The sequence below is a fragment of the Candoia aspera genome, chromosome 5 (assembly GCF_035149785.1).
Source record: "Candoia aspera isolate rCanAsp1 chromosome 5, rCanAsp1.hap2, whole genome shotgun sequence".
Lineage (NCBI taxonomy): Eukaryota > Metazoa > Chordata > Lepidosauria > Squamata > Boidae > Candoia > Candoia aspera.
Genome location: NC_086157.1, coordinates 85,288,412 through 85,310,649, shown reverse-complemented (window position 1 = coordinate 85,310,649; position 22,238 = coordinate 85,288,412). Strand labels below are relative to the sequence as shown.

General features: G+C 38.3%; 1 protein-coding gene across 2 annotated transcripts in view; it reads left to right on the top strand.

Moving 5' to 3' along the window:
* Positions 1-22,238, top strand: part of ST3GAL6 (ST3 beta-galactoside alpha-2,3-sialyltransferase 6) — a 47,870-nt gene that overhangs the window by 2,660 nt on the left and 22,972 nt on the right. For both annotated transcript variants that reach the window (XM_063305631.1, XM_063305630.1), the window contains exon 2: positions 20,326-20,425. In XM_063305631.1, the coding sequence (XP_063161701.1) occupies positions 20,328-20,425 (98 nt within the window). In that variant the 5' untranslated portion in view covers positions 20,326-20,327. The remainder of the gene's footprint in view (positions 1-20,325; positions 20,426-22,238) is intronic.

Sequence of the window (22,238 nt, the reverse complement as noted above, 5' to 3'; positions counted from 1 at the left end):
TACCAGAAATGGTAATGTATGTATCTTAATCTTAATTAAAAAGATCCACTATAATCCAATTTGTCACTCTCTCTAAAAAATAAATCTCTCCCCAATAAGTAAATCCTTAAAACCTCATCATTCAGTTCTAGTCAAAAAAGTCCCATTAATAGCTACCAGAAACCACAATGTAAATATTTTAACCCTAATTAAATAAGTTCACTTTGTAACCTTCTGTTTACTTTTAAAAAGCTAGCTCTTTAATCCTGTCAAGTTGTCCCACAAGTTGATTTCTTATCATTTTCTCTTTGTCTGCTTTCAGGGAGAAGAACTCCAGTAATTTCTCTCTGTCTTCTCTCAAAAACAGCTTCATTGATTTAAAATAATCTTTTGGTAAATCCGAGATAAAAAAGCTTTCCAAGTCACTTGATTTATTATTTGTATGTTCCCTTCTTTAAACTCCACATTCAAATCAGCCTCAGTTTGCATGTCCAAATTAGCATCCTTTCCCATATCACTCTTGTGTGAAAGGTGAAAGGTCCCCTGTGCAAGCACGGAGTCATGCCTGACCCTTTGGGGGGATGCCACTTTCGCGACGTTTTCTTGGCAGACTATAGCAGGGTGGACTGCCATTGCCTTCCCCAGTCGTCACCTTCCCCAGCAAGCTCATTTTACCTACCTTGGAAGGATGGAAGGCTGAGTCGACCTGGGCTGGCTACTCGAGAATCCAGCTTCCTCTGGGATTGAACTCGTGGGGAGAGTTTTTGGTTGCAATACTGCCACTTACCCCTCTGCACCACACAAGGCTTTTCATCACTCTTGTAGCCTGGTGTTTTTAAGTCCATCTTCAGATCCACATTCAGATCAATCTCTGTTGTATTTGATAAAAACTCTTCCTCTTCTATAACTTAGGTTAATTCCATTTTTGTAGTATCAGATAATCTTCAGAGTAATTCCTGTGTACATTGTTCCCAAACAGCTTTGATTATAGTCAAAAGTATTGCTCCATTATAATAGGTCAATATTTAATTGTAATCTTTAGTTCTCTCTAGTTCCCTCTAGCCAACCTTCAAAGTCTCTTCTTATCATATGTTTATTTTTCAATCAACAAAACATTCCCATGGGAGGATTTTGACAGTTAATTTCAAAATCTTATTTTTAATACAATTTAAAACAATCTGCAGAAAATATTCTTTCATATCCTTCTAGCCCCTTAGCTTTCCAAAGACAACATTGTAATCTCCCTTTTGCTGTTCTCCAAAGGTAAAAGTTTTTTTTAATCTTAAAACTTACATAAAGATTCTTTTATCACGTATAGAAGGGACATTTCCCAGTGTAATAAATTGTGCAAATTGTGCACACTGAGAGCATTTTTTAAGTTCTCACTTGGTCTACACTAGTAAACCATGACATTTTATTATTGTATTCATTTTCTATATTCCACTATTCTCAGTTAAGACAGCTGTAACTACAGGAGATATGGCAAGGGGCAGCAGCTATCTGACTTTGCTTTATCTCAAAAAACAATTCAGCTGGATCAGATTTTGCTAGTACTTGGAAGGGAGGCCATCAGCTGTGGCTAGAATGGGAAGTTGAAAAAACCGGAAGATTGTGGAAAGCCACTTTCACCGTTTGCCAATAAAACTACAGAGATGTGTCCATTTAGTTATCAGAAGTCAAGCTTGATACTTTATCTTAAGTACAGGACACAGCCAATAGTAGTAGCAGGCCTCTTAAAGTGATGTTCTTGTTGTAGGAGAGATGATTAGCTTTAAGGCTCAAACCGTGCAAGAATCAGTTGTGATAGAGGGTGTATTAGAACAATAACTGCTATGAATGAATGAACATTCCTTCAAAATAATATTGTTAATTATGGCAGTGACACACACTGTCATCTTGTGTGGGTTTTTTTTTTAACTATTTGGGTTCTTAAAGGAAAATACAAGACTGGGTAACAGCACATCATTTGCATGTCTTATGTTTTTTTAATTTAAAAAAAAAAACTTATGACAGCCTTGTATGACTACACAAGAACTGTAGCTTTTATTAAAGAGACAAAAACCTACTTGTTCAGAAAAGCTTGAGCATATAAGTTTGTGTTTAACAGGCTTAAACACAAAAAGATTTCTTCTGGAAATATGCCCAAACTAGTTAGCATAATTTTTAGGATTATAGTTGTCATGTATCTGGACATGTAAACCGACAGTACAGAAACATGTATGAAGTAGATGTATTACATAACAGTCGTACTTCAGTATAGATTAAATTATATTTAAGTTCATTAAAATCAATAAACTGAAGCTAGGCATCTTTATACTATTGATTTCAATGAACTCAGACCCACCAGTCAATATTTAAATATAATTAATTGCATTTATTGTAGTTAAATATATAGGTAAGACTTTCTTCATTGCAATACAGTACTGTATGTGAATTTTTCTGTAGGTAATTATCCCACAGTATGGAATTTTCTCCTGGAATATTTGAAATACTTTTTTTACATGTGAGTTACATTTTTACAAACGCAGAATTGTATGGAAATAGATTTTGGGGATTACCAATAAATAAAGCCTTTGACATTTGAAATAATGTGCTTCAGCTAAAAGCAGTTGACTATCTTAGGAAGCCAGAAGCTCACGTTCAAGTCTACTTCTAGCTTGATAGTTTGTGCTGAAACTGTTTGTGAAGTATTCCTGTTGGATGGAAGTGCTAAGAGTATACTGAAACTTCGTTGGCTGTATTGCTGGCTGGGTTATACTGTAGTCACAAAGCAGTAATCATTAAGAGTAGCAGCAGCTAGCACTCACTGGTGCTGATGGGGCAGAGCTACCTTCCTTTGGTTTTCTTTCTATTAGCCATTCTTCCAGAAGCTCTAAGGACAGCAAAATAATGCATTAGTAGTATTTACCTAACAAAACTGGAATACAGGTTTGTTTCAGACAAATAAAATATTGGGGGAAGCATTTTTGACCCATACACACAAAGGCAGCCCTTGATTTTGTTTTTTTGTTTGCTACAAATAGTTTAAACAAGGCACAGTTACTTTTCTTTTGATTTAAAGGAAGAAAAGCATATATTTTTTTACATAAGTGAAATAGCTTTCATATCTCTATGCTTGCAGTTTAAAGCTATTTCTTTGCCTCAAATTTAAATCAGGGTATGTTTTCCCTTCTCCCATGAGCATTATTTGCTGAGCAAATAAACACACATACTCAAACAAAAATACAAAAAACCATTACATCTGTTCCTGGCTTTTTTCTTAAGATCTTTTGGATATCACTGTTTCCTGATCCCTCCTCCTCCTCTATAAACCGGATAATTTAATCTCAGACTTTCTCTCCACCCATCCATCCAACACCACATAATAAACCAGTACACACATGCAGAAACTTGCTCCGACTTTCTTTTAGGAGCCAAGAGTAAGATGCTGTGGTTTGCTACTGCTGCTGAAATCACAAACTACTACTGCATTCTGTAGATGAAGAAACTGAGCATTGTTTTTTTGCTCCAAACAGAATTTAGAAATCCAATGAAATCATTGACTATGAGCATCAACCATGGATGTCCAATTTAAATAGATAAATGGAAGCAAAGTATGCAATATGACTGGCTCTGAATAAATAATTACTTTGCAAAAAGTATCATGTTTCACGAAGAGTTCTGCCCACCCATTTGGCATGCTTGTGTGCCAGTGAATTTAACTCAATAGCTGCAGTAAAAAGTTTTAGAAAATGTTCAGAGCTTGTACCTGAAGCTGGTAAGTGGTGGTGGTGAGAATTCCAGTCTTTGTCTTCCTTCCCCTTAACAATATAAAAGGTTGGCTGGTGAATTGAGGTGCACCACTTATTCTCTACATTCTTACCCTTCAGAATCACCAAAACCTTTCAGAGTGTAGCACCATCACCTGGACTCAGGAACAGGTAATGTTTCTTTATGAGTCACTAGATGGGTGGTGGCGAAATTTGATAAATAAATAAAGGCTGTTCTAAAATGAATGCGAATGGACATACTGAAACAGGCAGGCTGGAAGATAAGTGGGGAAGCTGAATAAATTGGAAGCATTTGAATAGTTCTGGACAGAATTGCTCTTTCTTTGAAAGCCAAATCCACAGCTTAGATTTTCTCTTAGGCTTTGTGCTGTCTGTCAAGGTAGATGGCAGTGGTGGCTGTTTCTAAATTTTTTTGCCAGTTTAGACTATGGTTTGGCAATCTTTGTCTCAGTTGCACATGCCCTGGGTAGATCAAGGCTTTTGTAATATGCTTTGCCTAGAGCTGAGGATAATTTGGTACCTTCTGGTAGAGTAGAATGTAGCTGGCTGGAAATTGTACACGGACCATAGTATTCCAGTCCTGTAACAGCTGCACTGCCTGTTCTCTTCCAATTTCTAAGTAAATGCTTGTGCTGACCTTCAAAATAGGTGGCTATACCTATATTAGTTTGTTCAGGAGTTGGGATGATGACAGAAGTTCTGTTTCTGAATCCGCTAATACTTAGGTTGGGAGAAAAAGTTCTCAGATCTGGAATCCTCTTTCTTGAGAGAGATGTTTGATAAGGCCTCAAGGCTACTTATTGTCATTAAGCTCATGCTTGCATAAGTACTAGATGTTGCTCATCTTTTAATTGTTTTCAAAACAATTACTGATTCCCATGCAGGTGTTTGATGTATTTCTGTTGTTCCTTTAGATTTAAATACTATCAAACCTTGATTGTAAATGTTTTATTATATTTCTTATTTGTTTCATACATTTTGGTGTGATTCTCTTTGGGAAGACTTTTATTCTTAAAAGGTGGAATAGAAGCATTTTAAATAAATAAATCAGACTCCCCAGTCCAGGGTTAAACTATAACTTTAGTGCTGTAACAAGCAACCATGGGAAATGCAAACTCTGTTGCTTCCTTAACATAAAAACTGTTGTGATATTATATTGGTGCCTTCTTTATAAAGATGCTGAGGTTGTTTCCAGGTGGACCTTCTGATGTTCAGTGTTAGCAATATTAATTACAGCAAATTCATGGGGTATCCAGATGTCATTAATTATTAATTTGGGAGTTGAAATTCCAGACAGCTGGACAATATCAGGTTAGGAAGAGTTGATCTGGGTATCTCAAAACAAATTGTTCCCAGTGGGGGACTGGTTCACTTTCAGTGAAGATCTTTGCAGCTCCTTTTCCATTCCTTCCCCTAAACACCCAAGTGATTGCAAGCAGGTATATGAGTATTTCACATACTTCTGCTTTTACTTTTTAAAATGTTTTTGCAAAACAGTGGAATTCAGGAATTTCAAACATGCATTTTAGGAACTAGTTCAACACCTCTTTTTGTTTTTAGTTCTGCAAATGAGCACATTTAAAGAAAAAAAATAACTCTAGTGTGCCTTGAGATTGGCAATCAACACGTATTTTAAGCTGTTGTCAACCTACTTAGAATATAATGTTGAAACCACTGTTTTACTTTATCTGAGTTTATGAGTCTTGTTATTAAATAATGCCAGTTTCATCCAGTATTAGAAAATACCAGAATACTGACATGATGATAATTGGTTTTTGTTTTCATGGCTATATAACACAGGAAAATGGGTAGTATGATTTTGACTGGAATTCCATAGCAGAGATGTAAATAAAACCTAAGAGAAATGCACACTCAGGTGTACAAAAGCCCTGCATGCTTGCTTACAATTATTGCTGTATTCCAGGTAGGGGGTGCACATGAGTACAATGGAAGGGAAAAGCGGTTGAGGCATGTGGGTCATGTATGTAGAACGTCTGGGTCACATTCTGCCTGATGCGTGTGGATGGGCTGCAACAGTTAACAAAAACGAAATACATGAGTGGTAATGTGCTGTTAGACAGAGAAGGAGTGGTGTGATGCAAGAGAAGGCTTATGCCTGGACACAGTTCAACAGTCCCGTGGAGCTGGGCATCCAGTTTGCTCATTCAAAGACGAGAAAACTGGTAAAAGAGGTAATATTGCATTTATTTTCACTATTTGAGATCCAGAAAGAGAAGTATTAGCACTTTGTTTTCTGTTTGTTTGACTAAAGCCTTCGACTCCTTCCAGTATCTTTATTTTACTGAAGTTTCCTTCCATTTCAGGATGTTTGTACTGTCTTTTACCCCAACGATCTGTTAATATCCCCTCTGACTTAAAACAAAAACCATAAAACTGTCCCCTTTTACCCTCTGCTTCAACTTCAGTTACCTTCTCCTTTTATTTGGACCTTTGTATACTGATTGTATCTCGTGTTTCTTTCTATTGCCAGTTTCTCACACAAGCTATTCCTCTTTTAATCCTCTAAGTCTCCTCTAGCATTGTCATAGGTGCCAGCACCGTATATTCCCTTTCCATTTCTAAACAGTGAAGTTATTCAGGTCTTTAATGGTGCTTTCTGAAGACTGTTGTCAGTTTCGTAGGTTAGATTTTTTTCCTTTGTTCTTCCTCTTTGGGGAAAAAACCCTTTTGTAACAACTCTATAAGCAAACTTCCCCTAGAATTTTTAAATCAGTTTCTCGTAGAAGTTTAATCAGTTTTTGGAAATGACTTTATTACAAGCTGAATGTTGTCATTTTTTTTAGTCTATTGCAGTTTGAGCATCAATAATTACACAATTTTCCTATTCATTTTCTGCTATTCTGAAACATGACTGTACTAATGTTCTATTAAATGCAACATGTTATATTGCACATGCTAACTAAATTAATTTTTCTGTTGTATTGTTTATCCAAGGACATTTCATAGTGTTTCTTTTTAGGGTGCAAATCCACCTTTATGGCCACACAAATATAATAGATCATCCCTTTCTTTGTACAGGTAGTTCTCAGTTAACAACTGTAATTGGGACTGGGAACTCCGCCACTAAACGATGCAGTTGTAAAGTGCAATTGACGGCAGTTCCAGTTGCAATTGTTAAGCGAATTGTGTGCGGTCGTTAAGTGTGACATCACGTGACCACAACTTGCGACTTCCTGCTGACTTCTCCATTGACTTGGCTTGTCAGAAGCCTGCAATGAAGGTTGCAAATGGCGATCACATGACTATGGGACATAGCGACCGTTGTAATTGTGAGCCAATTGCTAAGCACCCAAATCGTGATCACGTGACTGTGGGGATGCTGCAACAGCTGCAACATCGAGGACGAGCTGTAAGTCTCCTCTTTCAGCACCGTTGTAACTTTGAACAATTGCTGAATGAGTGGTCACTAAGCAAGGACTATCTGAATTTTATTAACAAATTGTGATTTAACCATATCTTGGCTGATAATGGGATTAACACAAAACTTGACTTATTTATATACTTATATATGCTAATATTTTATACACATATGCGCATACTTATTGTGCTCTTATAATTACATACAAAGAGGATTAAAAGAGGATTGTATTGTGTATCTTTGGGAGAAGAGGTAGTTAATTTTTTTCTTAGTACTGTGTTCAAATTTAACAGTGCTTGCACAGTTGGGTGAATATGTATAAATATTGTAGTGGTTGTACTGATCGTTTTGATGAATGGGATTATGGGCTGTGAGTTTTATGTATTTTATAATGGTTTTTTATATGCTTTTATATTTTCTTGTTTTTAAATTGTTGTATTGTTCTTTTTTGTTTTTATATTTGTTTTAATTGTTTATAAACCACCCAGAGTCATATATAAAAGATGGGCAGCTATATAAATTTGAAAAATAAATGTGACATGAGCAGTGTGGGTGTGGGACATTATTGGCCATGTTCATACAGAAGAGAAAAATTTGTGTAGCATGTTCTGTTTGGAATACCTGATGATATGATTAATATCATATGATTGATGCTTCTTGCTAAGCCAACATTGTATGCCATGAAACAACTATAGCATGCAATACCGGCTACTTAGAGGAACAACAAGCAAGGAAAACTGACTCTAATGACTTTGAAATAATTCTCAAGGCACGTTCAGTGCTTCTATGGAAAGAACATAATAATAGTGAACAGACTGCATGCACCAGCATTTAGTTTGTTCAACGTAATCCATAATTCTGCTTTATTCTGCTTAGCAACTGTTGTCCTTGATTGATTGATTATGTGCCATTGAGTCAGTGTTGATTCTTAGTGATCACATAGATTTTCTGCATGACGATCTGTCGCTAACCTGGTCCTTCAGGTCTTCTAACAGTGCACTCATTTGCTATTTGACTTTGCTGCTGATAATCCTCTTCTATTTCTTTCTACCTTTTTTAGCATTAGAGCCTTCTCCAGAGAGAGGTCACATAATGTGACCAAAGTAGGATAATTTGAGCCTGGTTGTTTGTGCCAGGACTCTGGGTTGATTTGTTCAGTCATCCATTGTTTGTTTTAGCAGTCCACAGTATTCTGAAGAGTCTTCTCCAATATCAAATTTCAAAATTGTAAATACTCTTTCTGTCCTGCTTCCAACTTTCACTTCCATAGTGTGTCATAGGGAATTCCATTGCTTGCACTTCTGATCTTTGTAGGTATGGACATACCGCAGCATCTGAATATGTTTTCCAAGATTTAATTGCTGCTCTACCAAATGCTACTGTGGCATATTTCTTGACTGCTTATTCTTTTACTGTTGATGGTTGATCCTAATGGGCAGAAGCTATCTGCCACTTCAGTATTTTCCTTGTCAATTCTAAGACTTATTGCTGTATCTGTTGTCATTAGTTTGGTCTTCATATTTAATCTTTTAGTCCCATTTTTTTTCACTCTGCTCCTTGACTTTAATTACTAGAACTTGCTGTTTGTTTGCATTTTCAGCTATCAGCATGGTGTCATCAGCATAGCTCAGGTTACTTAAGTTTCTTGCTCCAATTTTAAAACCATGTTCATCTTTTTTCAACATATGATCTCTCAATATATAATCTGCATACAGGTTGAATAAATAAGAGGAGAGTATACAGCCTTGTCTCGCTCCTTTGCCAACCTGGAGCCAGTCAGTTCCTTCATATTGCATATGTACTGGGGCTTCCTGATAGGTTTTGTATGAGGATAATGAGGTATTCTAGGATTTTTTAATTTTTCTAAGCATATTCTACAGCTTGACATGATTAACACAATTAAAGATCTTTCTATAATCAATGAGGCACATATTGATTTCATTTTTATATTATTTAGCTTTCTCAGCTATCCATGGTGCATTATAATGTTTTGTGTTTCTTGGCCTTTTTTAAACCAGCTTAAACTTCTAGCAACTCCCTTTTCATGTATGTCTGTAATCTGTATTTGATAATCCTAAACATTATTTTGCTAGCATGTAAAATTAAGGATATTATACAATCATTTGCACATGTCATGAATACTGATGGCGAGCAGCAGGGGGCCCCTATCCAGGGGGGAAAACGCATGCGTAGTACTGAGGAGTTAAACAGCCATTCAAAGAGACACAGATCAGACCCGCCTTAACTTTTGGGGTTTATCTGTCTGGGTTTTCCCACGCTTCTTCAGTTTGTTAGGATTTTCTGTCTTATGTCGCTAGAGACCTATTCCTCATCTCAGCGTGATTCCTGACTGTTAGGACAGCACATTCTGTTAAGTCTTATTTCTTTGGGATTGGCATGTAAATTCACCTCTTCCAGTTGTTTGGTCACTATGTCGTTCTCCAGATTTGCTGGCATAGCTTGGTTAGAACTTTTTTTGTTGTTTATTCGTTCAGTCGCTTCCGACTCTTCGTGACTTCACGGACTAGCCCATGCCAGAGCTTCCTGTCAGTCGTCAACACCCCCAGCTCCCCCAGGGACAAGTCCGTCACCTCTAGAATATCATCCATCCACCTTGCCCTTGGTCGGCCCCTCTTCCTTTTGCCCTCCACTCTCCCTAGCATCAGCATCTTCTCCAGGGTGTCCTGTCTTCTCATTATGTGGCCAAAGTATTTCAGTTTTGCCTTTAATATCATTCCCTCAAGTGAGCAGTCTGGCTTGATTTCCTGGAGGATGGACTGGTTTGATCTTCTTGCAGTCCAAGGCACTCACAGAATTTTCCTCCAACACCACAGTTCCAAAGCATCTATCTTCCCTCGCTCAGCCTTCCTTATGGTCCAGCTCTCGCAGCCATACGTTACTACTGGGAATACCATTGCTTTAACTATGCGGACTTTTGTTGTCAGTGTGATGTCTCTGCTTTTGACTATTTTATCAAGATTTGTCATTGCTCTTCTCCCAAGGATTAAACGTCTTCTGATTTCCTGACTGCAGTCAGCATCTGCAGTAATCGTTGCACCTAGAAATATGAAGTCTTTCACTGTTTTCTCCCTCTATTTGCCAGTTATCAATCAAGCTGGTTGCCATAATCTTGGTTTTTTTGAGGTTTAGCTGCAAGCCAGCTTTTGCACTTTCTTCTTTCACCTTCATCATAAGGCTCCTCAGTTCCTCTTGGCTTTCAGCCATCAAAGTGGTATCATCTGCATATCTGGGATTGTTAATGTTTCTTCCAGTGATTTTAACCCCAGCCTTGGATTCCTCAAGCTCAACATGTCTCATGATGTGTTCTGCATACAAGTTGAATAGGTAGGGTGAGAGTATACAACCCTGCCGTACTCCTTTCCCAATGTTAAACCAGTCTGTTGTTCCGTGGTCTGTTCTTACCGTTGCTACTTGGTCGTTATACAGATTCCTCAGGAGGCAGACAAGATGACTTGGTATCTCCATACCACTAAGAACTTGCCACAATTTGTTATGGTCCACACAGTCAAAGGCTTTAGAATAGTCAATAAAACAGAAATAGATGTTTTTCTGAAACTCCCTGGCTTTTTCCATTATCCAGCAGATATTGGCAATTTGGTCCCTAGTTCCTCTGCCTTTTCTAAACCCAGCTTGTACATCTGGCAATTCTCGCTCCATGAATTGCTGAAGTCTGCCTTGCAGGATCTTGAGCATTCCCGTACTGGCATGTGAAATGAGTGCCACTGTTTGATACTTTGAGCATTCTTTAGTGTTTCCCTTTTTTGGTATGGGAATATAAGTTGATTTTTTCCAGTCTGATGGCCATTCTTGTGTTTTCCACATTTGCTGGAATACAGCAAGCATCACCCTGACAGCATCATCTTGCAAGGTTTTGAACAATTCAGCTGGGATGCCATTGTCTCCTGCTGCCTTGTTGTTAGCAATGCTTCTTAAAGCCCATTCAACCTCACTCTTCAGGATGTCTGGCTCTAGCTCACTGACCACACCATCAAAGCTATCCCCGATACTGTTATCCTTCCTATACAGGTCTTCTGTATATTCTTGCCACCTTTTCTTGATCTCTTCTTCTTCTGTTTAGGTCCTTGCCATCTTTGTTTTTGATCATACCCATTTTTGCCTGGAATTTACCTCCAATGTTTCTAATTTTCTGGAAGAGGTCTCTTGTCCTTCCTATTCTATTGTCTTCTTCCACTTCCACGCATTGCTTGTTAAAAAATAATTCCTTATCTCTTCTGGCTAACCTCTGGAATTTTGCATTTAATTGGGCATATCTCTCCCTATTACTGTTGCCTTTTGCTTTCCTTCTTTCTTGGGCTACTTCTAGTGTCTCAGCAGACAGCTATTTTGCCTTCTTGGTTTTCTCTTTCTTTGGGATGTATTTTTTGCCGCCACCTGGACAATGTTGCGAACTTCTGTCCATAGTTCTTCCGGGATCCTATCTACTAAGTCCAGTCCCTTAAATCTATTCTTCACCTCCACTGCATATTCCTTAGGAATATTAGTGAGCTCATATCTAGCTGATCTGTGGGTCTTCCCTAATCTCTTTAGTCTGATCCTAAATTGTGCATTAAGAAGTTCGTGATCTGTACTACAGTCAGCTCTGGGTCTTGTTTTTACCGACTGTATAGATGTCCGCCACCTTTGGCTGCAAAGGATGTCAATCTGATGTTGGTGTTGTCCATCTGGTGAAGTCCATGTATAAAGCCGTCTCTTAGGTTGTTGGAAGAGAGTGTTTGTTATGCAGAGTGAGTTGTCTTGGCAAAATTCTATCAACCTATGTCCTGCTTCGTTTTGTTCTCCCAGGCCATGCTTACCTGTAATTCCAGGTGTCATCTGACTGCCCACCTTAGCATTCCAGTCTCCTGTGATGAAAATAATGTCTCTTTTAGGCGTGTTTTCCAGTAGGTGCTGCAGATCCTTATAGAACTGCTCTACTTCAGCTTCTTCAGCATCTGTGGCTGGGGCGTATATTTGGATCACTGTGATGTTAGATGGCTTGCCGTGAATTCGAATTGAGATCATTCTGTCGTGTTTTGGATTGTATCCAAGCATTGCTTTAGCCACTTTACTATTAATTGTGAAGGCTACTCCATTTCTTCTGTGGTCTTCTTGTCCAGAGTAGTAGATCTGGTGGTCATCTGATGTGCAGTGGCCCGTTCCAGTCCATTTCAGTTCACTGATGCCCAAAATGTCTATCTTTAATCTTGACATCTCACCAATAACCACATCCAATTTGCCCTGGCTCATAGATCTTACATTCCAGGTCCCAATGGTGTGTTGATCCTTAGAACATCAGATTCGCCGTTCATCACCAGCACCGTCGGCTGCTAGCCATCCTTTCGGCTTTGAGCTAGCTGCGTCATCACGTCTGGGGCTAGTTGAACTCATCCTCTGTTCCTCCCCAGTAGCATTTTGACCATCTTCCGACCTGGGAGTCTCATCTTCTGATGGTATACTGACATATCTCTGGTTGTACTGATCCATTTCGTTTTCAGGGCAAGAATACTGGGGTGGGTTGCTGTTTCCTTCCCGAGGGATTGTGTTTAGTCTGACCTCTCTGTCATGACCTTCCTGTCTTGGGTGGCCCTTCACAGGAGCCTAGATATGACTATTTTATTTAAGCTTGAACTGCAGAAGCCTTTCCAAGTAGTATAAATGGGAGAGAGTGTGAAGAAAAATCCATTCTAAACAATGCATACACAAACACTAGGATGTTGAAAGGTCCATGAACACACAATAAACTTCTAGAGGCAATGGGGACAGAAGTTTGTAGATGTCAGTGTCCTAGTTTCAACTGAAATGAAGTACTGATGCTGAACATAGGTGTGAGGCGGTGGAAATAGGCCATCTGCATGGACTGCAGCTGTTACCTTCCCCAGGGATTATGTTTAGTCTGACCTCTCTGTCATGACCTTCCCATCTTGGGTGGCCCTTCATGGTTTAGCTCATGGCATCATTGAGGTGCTCAAGCTCCAGCACCATGACAAGGTAACGATTCTTTGCTGAAGGGTTAGAACTTTTAGTGATTCTTTTTCTTTCACTTGTTATATTTCTGTAGATATTTCATCAACTCCTGAACCCTAGTGTTTGGAGTATTTATGTAGCTTCATTTTCTAGTAATAGAGGCTCTTGTAAGTAGGGAATATCTTTTAAGGTATCTTGGATGTTGACAACTCTACAGTACAGTATTTCAGTATACTCATTCCATATTTGTTTGATTTTCTTTGAATCAGTACCTATTTGTCAGTTGGCTTTCTTTAGCAAACCAATTAGAGGTTGGAACTCCTTCTGAGTTCAGGGATATTTTGGAAGACATTCTTTGTTTTTCTATATCTGTTTCAGTCTTCAGTGTCTTTACGGATGTTGTTGTTACATTGCTTCTTGTCTATTTTAATAGCTCTCTGAAATTCTTTGTTTAGTTTCTTCCTGCGATCTTTGTCTTTCTTGGCCTTGGATTTTCTTCTTGGTAATTTCCACAGCTTGTTCTGACACTCAGTTTGCTTTCTTTCGTTTCTTCTCCTTTGGCAGTCTCTTTTTACATTCCTCTTTAACTTCTTTGATTTCACTCTATAGTTCTTTGGGTTCCCAGTCAATGAGATTGAGGCCTTCAGAGTGATTCCTGATGTTCTTCTTGAAAATGTGTATATGCTCAAGATCATATTTTGGAAACTGGTTGGCTTTCTTCTTCCATTTTAGTTTAACTTGGAACTTGTACATGAACAATTTGTGATCTGTTCCACAGTCAGCCCCTAGTCATCTCTTTATTATTATAACTGAGCTGTTCTATCTCCTTCTACTGATAATACAGTCAATTTGATTCCTGTGCATTCCATCCAGTGATGTCCAGGTACACAGGCATCATTGTGGTTGTTTGAAGACTGTGTTAACAATGAAGAAATCATAAAACCCCATCTTTGAGCACCAAAGGTCAGCAGGGACAGCAGATTTGCCATTTAAAGTGGTTTAAGTAAACTGGGATATCTATAATTCAACAACCTGTTTAAAATTTGAACACATGCATTTGTTTTCAGTTTGTTCCTCTTTATCTGACAGATCCAGGATCCCACAGATGAAAAGCCTATACCTAGGTAAAGAAAAGATCCTGCTCTACTTTATGGAAATTTAAACACCATTTATACTACTTCCTTTTCCTGCCAAAACCCACCACTTTTGAGTTCATATTATTAAGTCATTCTCTTGATTATACATACAAAACCTTTTCAGTTGTCTAACCTGAGATGTGGACAACAAAATCATATCATTGACATACAACTTAATATTTATTTTTATATCCAAAAACGTAGGGAAATGAAAATCCGTTAACAGTGGACACAAGATCCTTAACACAGAATTAAAAAGAACTGTAGCTAATACGTATCCCTGAAAAGTAGTGATCTTGCTTGTCTATGCGTAATTTACATCTGTTCTTACCATTAAACTTCTGTCTTTATAAAGGGTCTTTATAAGATAGAGGAGTCTTCGATCAGCACTAATATCTCTTACCAAAGATTTCTATTTATGGAATCAAATGAAACACTTAAATCAATAAATGCAGCATAAAGGCATTTTTTAATTAGGTGAGATAAGATAAAACAATGATCAATTGTTGAACATCCTTGCCTAAAACCAGCCTGTTTCTCTGCTAAGATAAAATTTTGCTCTGCCCAAATTCTTCTGAGGAAGGAACTTTGAATAAATTTTGTTAAAATACCCATTTCTAGGATCCACTCAACTACCTTTCTTAAACAATGGCCCTACTATACTAAGTTTCCATCCCTTGGGAATACAGCCTGTATTATTTATGTAGGGAAATGAACTGACTAATAAGCAGTTATTCACCAAACAACCATCATTGTCATTCATTTTTTTCTCCTGAATCACATTCACCCAGAATGTTGCACAGTTTTCCCCTGAACTCATGCCTGGTTCTTCCATTATCACTCTTCAGTGTGGTATAAAATGCAGTTATCACCAACCTATGGATTACTACATTTATATATTACAGTAACAAATAACACCAATTCATACTTTATGATGTAAATATTAGCTTTTTTATTCATAATTAAAGCTACATGTTCACTTTCCTGCATGCATTCATCAACTCCACTCCGCTCCAGAAGTTCAGACCAGCTGTATTCAGATTTATTACGTGTTTCCCCTTTCTCTTAATTTACAAAAAGGTTAGGCTCATAGATACTGGGCTCAAAGAATGGGCCTATAGATATAGATACTGACCTCAGCTGCCCATCATGACTTTGGTTATGATGTTTGTTTGTTTGTTTGTAGTATAGAGTGGGTATAGACTAGATTACCAGGTTTAGTCATATGTCTTGTCATATGCTACATGTAGCATTCCCTGCTAATGGTGAGGACGATACCAGTCAGTTTCAACAGCGTTTCTTAATATGTCTCTGACTTAGCCAAAGCCCAGTTTTATCCCATGCATGCTCATACTGATAAGTGTGCACTAGGATGTCTAATCTAGAGACTACTGTACAAGCCAACATAAGGTTATCCTCATCCCACCAGCAAGGAAGTATATGCAGTATACTGATATACTCTCAGGATACTCTTGTCAGTGACAAAAGATTCTTCTGGCATTCAGCAGCAGTGGAGTCCTTGGTGCTCTCTGAACTTGGTTGTTTGCTTGCAGACATTTCATTACCCGACTAGGTTGGGTAATGCAGAATTTGAACATTGTACTAGTTCTGGTTTTCTGATCTTTTTAAAAAAAATATGATGTAATAAAGCAGAAATGGGGAATTGCCACTGTACAGCATTTTCCATTTCTTTTGAACTATTCAGCTTCTCTTCCCAAACTCCATCACCACCCCAATACAATCTTTTCTATTATGATTCCATGGCGGATTTTCATCATGGCTGGAGAAGGTAAATATATTTGTTGTATGCAGTGGTTATGTCCATTTTGTGTAGATACTATACATAGTAACTGAATCAAATTATGGCTTTATGCTTGTGCAAATCTAAAGGTTGGATCAAAATAGTTCCGATTAAAAATTATGATTGGTACTGCTGGGTGTACATTCTGTTCTAGTAGACTAGCTTTATGTCAAAAATCTGCTTGCTATAAAAATAGTGTAGAAGATGAAAACTGGCTACATAAACTAAGCCTATAGTTATAGAATTCAAAATATCTTTTTATTTTACTATCATATACATAAACCTGCAGGCATGTTGAAGCTCCTTTTCTTTTACATTTCATTTTTAAATTTACTTTCAGGCTCCAAAGAAGCAGAAACCTATAAGAAGAAAACATAAGATATAGGCCATGTTGGTGTGATACGCGATACTAGTTACCATATGTCCAAATCTGATTCCTGCTTATGTAAGAGGCTATCAGTTCACAGTCTATTTTGCTGATTTGTTCCTGCTTAAACAGAACTGGCTGTTTAATGTTTATGTTTCAGAGCATGTCATCTGAACTACTGTAGACTAAAACTGTTAGTTTAAATAGTCCAGCAGGAAAAGAAGATAGGACACAAAAGCGGAGATCATTTTAAAGCAGATTATCCGTAAAACAAAACTACTAATGTTCCTATAAAGAAGGAAGCTTTATTTTATGGATTATTGCTATCGCATATCTTAAGTCGCTAAAAACCAAACATTTCAGTGCTAGCAAGATAAAGAACTTTACAAAACAGAAGCATAACAGAAAAAAAAATATCCTGGATTCATTTGATTGGGATGTGTACGCATGCTTGTGAACAGGTGTGTTTATGTGTGTGAACAAAACTACTAATCTTATAAAGAAGAAATCTTTATTTTGTGGATTATTGCTATCACATATCTTGCACAGTATACACGCACAGTATAATTCAGTTTTCAGATTGAATGAATGACCTTCAAAGAACCAATAAGGGAGACGGACCACTTTTAACAGTGCACAAAAGGTGCAGGAGAGGAGATTTTGGCTACACCTGACATCAATACTCATTGCTGGCTGAATGCTCAGAATAGGAAAGAGGGCCCTTTGGGCACATGCTTTCACATGAACGATGAAGCAGGATCTCTCTTGTATGGAAGATTTTACATGTATATACTGTAGTATAAGGTGTGTCATGAATACTGATGGAGAACAGGAGGGGGCCACTATCCAGGGGCAAAAATGCATGCGTAGTTTAGAGACTTTGAGTTGTCATTCAAAGAGACACAGAGCAGACCCGCCTTGACTTTTGGGGGTTTATCTGTCTGGGTTTTTCCCACGCTTCTTCAGTTTGGTAGGATTTTCTATCTACTATAGCAATAATAAAGCACTAGAGACTTCTTCCTTGTCTCAGCGTGGTTCTTGCTTAGTCAGGACAGGTGCCCTTATACTCTAGATGTTCTAGCCCTGTGGCTTCCTTGACATAAGTTTTAAGCACCATCATATATACGATGATACTGCTCATTTCATTTCATTTCAATTTAAGTCCCATATTTCCGTCCGGAGCATTAAGTCATGTATATGTAGGATCTTCCCTTCTTTTTATCTGCTCTAACCATTACATTATATTAGCTCTACTTTACACAGCATTGTATCTGTATCTGTAATCAGTGATCTGCCTGTTAAACAGTTGTCATCAGCTTTTTCAGATCAGAGGCTCGTCACTGGCTTTTTAAAACCATCTTTCTGTCTTTTATTCTTTATTTCTACTTCTCCCTTATTTCTGGACTTTGTTTTCCTTTAGGATTGGGGAGGAGGGTGGGGAGAGGTTGTGGCCAATGGCTGTATTTAATGTTTTGAAAAGGGAAGGTTGCAATGGGCAGGCAAAAACACATAGGCTGTTAACGTCACTTGGAATTTTCAGGCTTTCTCAGAATGTATGTGGGCCTTTCCACTTTCAGAATGGAATAGTAATGTATATAATTTAATGCAATTCAATAATAATAGCAGCAATCACTGAAAGTTGCAGTAATAATCAGTAATAGTTCTGGCATTGCATTGCTGAAGCAGGGGCATCTGCAAGGGTGGGGGGGAAAATGAAGATGATAGCCATGACCACACATTCAGAGCCCCACTTCCGTTTACATTGGTTGCATGAGCAGTACATATAAAAATGGGGCAGGTCTTTGTTGAGGCAGTTGTGGCCACCAATTTGACTTCTTTGACACCACTGTCCCCCCACCTGCAAACGCCCTTGTGCTGAAGAGAGACACCATCTGGGTTATGCCATTAATAAGGAAGGTAAAGAGAACTGAGATACCATATCCTCTGCCTAGTGGAAAGATCGTTATGGCAAAGAAGAGACAGACCTGCTTGTTTTCATGCATCAGCAGGAGAAGAAGCAGAGGTTCTCATGCTTGCTTCTCTCCCCTCACCCCCACTTCCTTTATTTTATTTTTGTATCCAGTCTGTTAGATCATGCCTGTAAGCTAGGTCAGTCTTAGGGTTATATGCATAGGGTTAGAAAGTTTGAGATTCCCTATCACTGTTGATATATTTCAAAACTATTGAACAACAACAGGAAAGCCAGTTTGGTGTAGTGGTTAAGGCATCAGGCCAGAAACCAGGAGACCGTGAGTTTTAACCCTGCCTTAGGCACAAAACCAGCTGGGTGACTTTGAGTCACTCTTTCTCAATACTAGGAAGAAGGCAATGGCAAACCACTTCCAATGATCTTGCGAAGAAAACTGCAGAGTCTAGTCCAGGGATTTGCTGGGAGTCAACACATAAATAAATGACAGAAATTTAAAAGCACAAAGGGAGCGTTCAAACCAGTTTGAGCTATTTTTTTAAAAAAAATTATTAAAATCATCCTACATTTTAGCTGAACACAATTATTCCATCTAGCTAGAACTGTGAGACTTTGTAAATCATTCACCAGAACTTTTCATGTGAATTATTATTTAAAATACTTGGCTCATGATACCTACTTTGCAAGGATTCTTACCTTTTTCTTAGATTCGATTTGCTTATCTTTAGAATAATGCATATAAATGCTTTCGATAGTCAAGAGTGCTATAGAAATGCTGAATGTGATTATAATTCGATCCTGACAGGGCTGTTTGTGAGGGTCAAAAAAAGTCAAGACAGCAGCTGCCCACCCCTTTTTTACACTGCAACATATGGGGTGGTATCTTGATCACACAATTGCAGTGCTATCTTGACTTTTTTGAGATTCTCCCAGATGCTTTGAATCCTGAGATATTTTCTAAGTGTTAACATTTTAAAGAAATAACTCTAAGAGAGAATGCTTAAATCCGTAGAGTAAATAGAAATGTGGAAAAGGCATATCTGTATTAAAAGATGCCCCTGGACAGGTGGATCTGAAATATGATAGTATGCTTTTAAGGCATCCTGTTGTTGAACTGTTGATGTTCATTAGTCAGTAACCTAAGGGCCTGAGTCAAGGAAGCCTCCTGTTATAACTTTGTTACTTTGCGTAGGTATATTTTGGCCTTTTGAGGAAGGAAATTACCTTGTTTTCCTTGATCTTCTGTGTTTCAGGTAGCATTCACTCTTCTTTTAATTAAGTTCCCCTTTCAAATTATGTTAAATGATAGACTTATTCTGTGAGTTTATCTGAAACAGGTTGACTGTAAGGGTGATGGACAAGCAAACTATGCAAGATAGAAAGCCATTTTGATATAATAGTATTCTGTACCCAACAACAGAATATGCTGAGCTGTGTTATTAAGATGCTGTAATAGTGTGTGTGCATGTACTGTAGGTATGTTTATTTCATTCAGCAAAAGCAATGAAGATAGGGAAGGACAATAATTTAAAATAACTGTTTAGCAAATCTAGAAACAAATTCCAAGGGGGGGGGGTTTCTAAGAAGATACTGGACTATGTTTTTCAAGAGTATATTGTTACAAACTTTGATAGCCAACAGGTCAAAAATACACAGTTTGTTCAGGGTCACACCCCTCCCCACCCCCCAAAATGTGGGAAAATACACTTTTTAAAAAAGTGTCTGATTAAGCTCTTCAAAATCTCCTAGGTAAGTATAATTAATGGCACAGCATAGTCATAATCAGAGAGTTAATAAGCCCCATAGTATTTGGAATCCCTATAGAGATAGAGATTATTTGTTTATGCTTGAAAATCTGAGAAAGGACTTAACCATCTAATAAATGACTGGTAAATAGTATAAATGGAGATTTCTTTTCTACTATACTCATGCCCACAATTAACATTTAGAGATAAAAGCCTCATTTTTACTTGTGTTTCAGGCATGCCAGCCATGAGACGGATCTTATTCGTGATTTTCCTGGTTGCTGGAGTGATGTATGCTGTATTACACAGCAACCTGTGGAACACCAAAAGCTTGGGGTAATGTCAGTGTCTTCCTAGATACGCCATGTTTTCCTTATCCTGACTATTATGTGAAAGACTTCTGCAGTCCCTGTGACATTCAGGAGCTAGAAAGCAAGTTGCTATGTTTAGCAAGCAAAGCTGTTGGAAGGGTAGAACAAAAATGAAATGCAACTTGATGCAGAATAATAGCTGTCCCGATTGCTTCATTGTTTTGTCACAGTGGATTGTGGGTAGTAGATTCAGGGACTCGAAGGCAATGAACATGCAAATGAGAGGAAAGCTAAAATGATTAATTGAATAAATCAATGCAAAAACCATAACACTAGTTAAGGAATGTTTGAGGAAGAAGAACGATATGGAGCTAAAATAACTCTAGGTCCCTTCTGCTGACAGGAGCTCCTTTCTCAATGACACAACAATGGACAAATTTCAAAACTCATAGGAGTTTAGCCCCTTCCAAGTGCAGATCAACACTGAAGTTCCACCTTTGAGAATGTTCCCATACTCTTTATAGCATACAGCTTCACAGTTCTAACCAAGACATGTGCATTCTTGAGAGGGTTCTTTGTTTGTCACTGACTGGACACACCACAGCATGGAAGATTACTGTACAAAATACTTTATTATAGCATGCACCTTTCCCGTTGCTCTGGGTTAACTCTGCCCTCCTAGGCTTTGCAAGTTGATGTAGCCATGTAAATAAGTCTTAGATGGTTAGTCCTTATAACAAATAAAAGTCTTAAAGTTTGTAAAGTGGCATACAACCTTTGCCTCCCTCAAAAAGTTCTTGCATTTGTTGGGATTAGATGCTGCCTCAGTGTCATTGCTCCTCTTCCTGTTGCTACCAAGCTCCAGGCCAAGCTCTAGGCAGGAATCACACCACAATGGGCTGCTTATCGTAGCTTGTTGTCCTGGTAGTTGACTGATAGCTCACTTGCTTGCCTGTAGTAGTCGTACATTCCAGATGTCACTTCCTACTTCCTTGTCTGCTTGTTGTCTTCTTTTTCTCCTATACACCCATACTTTTGTAGGCTAGGGGTCAGCGTGTGGCTCAATTAGTCAGATAGCTTGAATGCTGGTGTGGATGCTGTGAGTAAACTGAGTGGGGGAATGAGTGAGCCCATCTCCTCTCAAGTTTCTGGGGCTGTAAACTTTTACAGCCCTTTGGGGAAAAAACCCATGAATTTAGCCTTGGTGAACTGGGGGTGAGAAGCATTTCTGCCCTGCTGCAGCTCCTTTTCCCAAATGCAGACAGCAACTTCAGCCTCATTGTCTCACAATTTCTTACATTTGTTTACCAGGTCCTAGGTAGTACTGGTTCAGAGATTCCCCTCCTCCTTGTAGGTCACTGGCTTTGACAGGAGCACCTTTTAGAGATGAATGACATTTTATTCGTTATTTGATTTATATGGCTACCCAACTTACAAAAGCAACTCTGGGTGGTTTACAATTGTTTAGAAGCATAAAAAAAGGAACTAAAAACAAAATGCAATAAATGTCCAGAGCAGGAAAACAGAGTAACGGTAACCAAGGCCAGCCATTGCATATTCCATTTATGATCTTTATTTCTAGACAGGCTTATCCCATACTCTGTCCAATGTCCAGAGGAAGAACCAGGTTTTCAGGGCCTTGTGGAATGCCAGCGGGGTTAGGGCCATCTGAATATCAGAGGGAATGTTGTTCCATGGGGCAGGCACTGTGACAGAGAAGGCATGCTTCCTGGGTCCCACCACATGATATTGTTTTATAAAAGGAACTGGAACATGCCAGTTCTGCCAGTTTTTACAGGACAAGCAGAGGCAGTTAGAAACAGGAGGTCCACAAATAA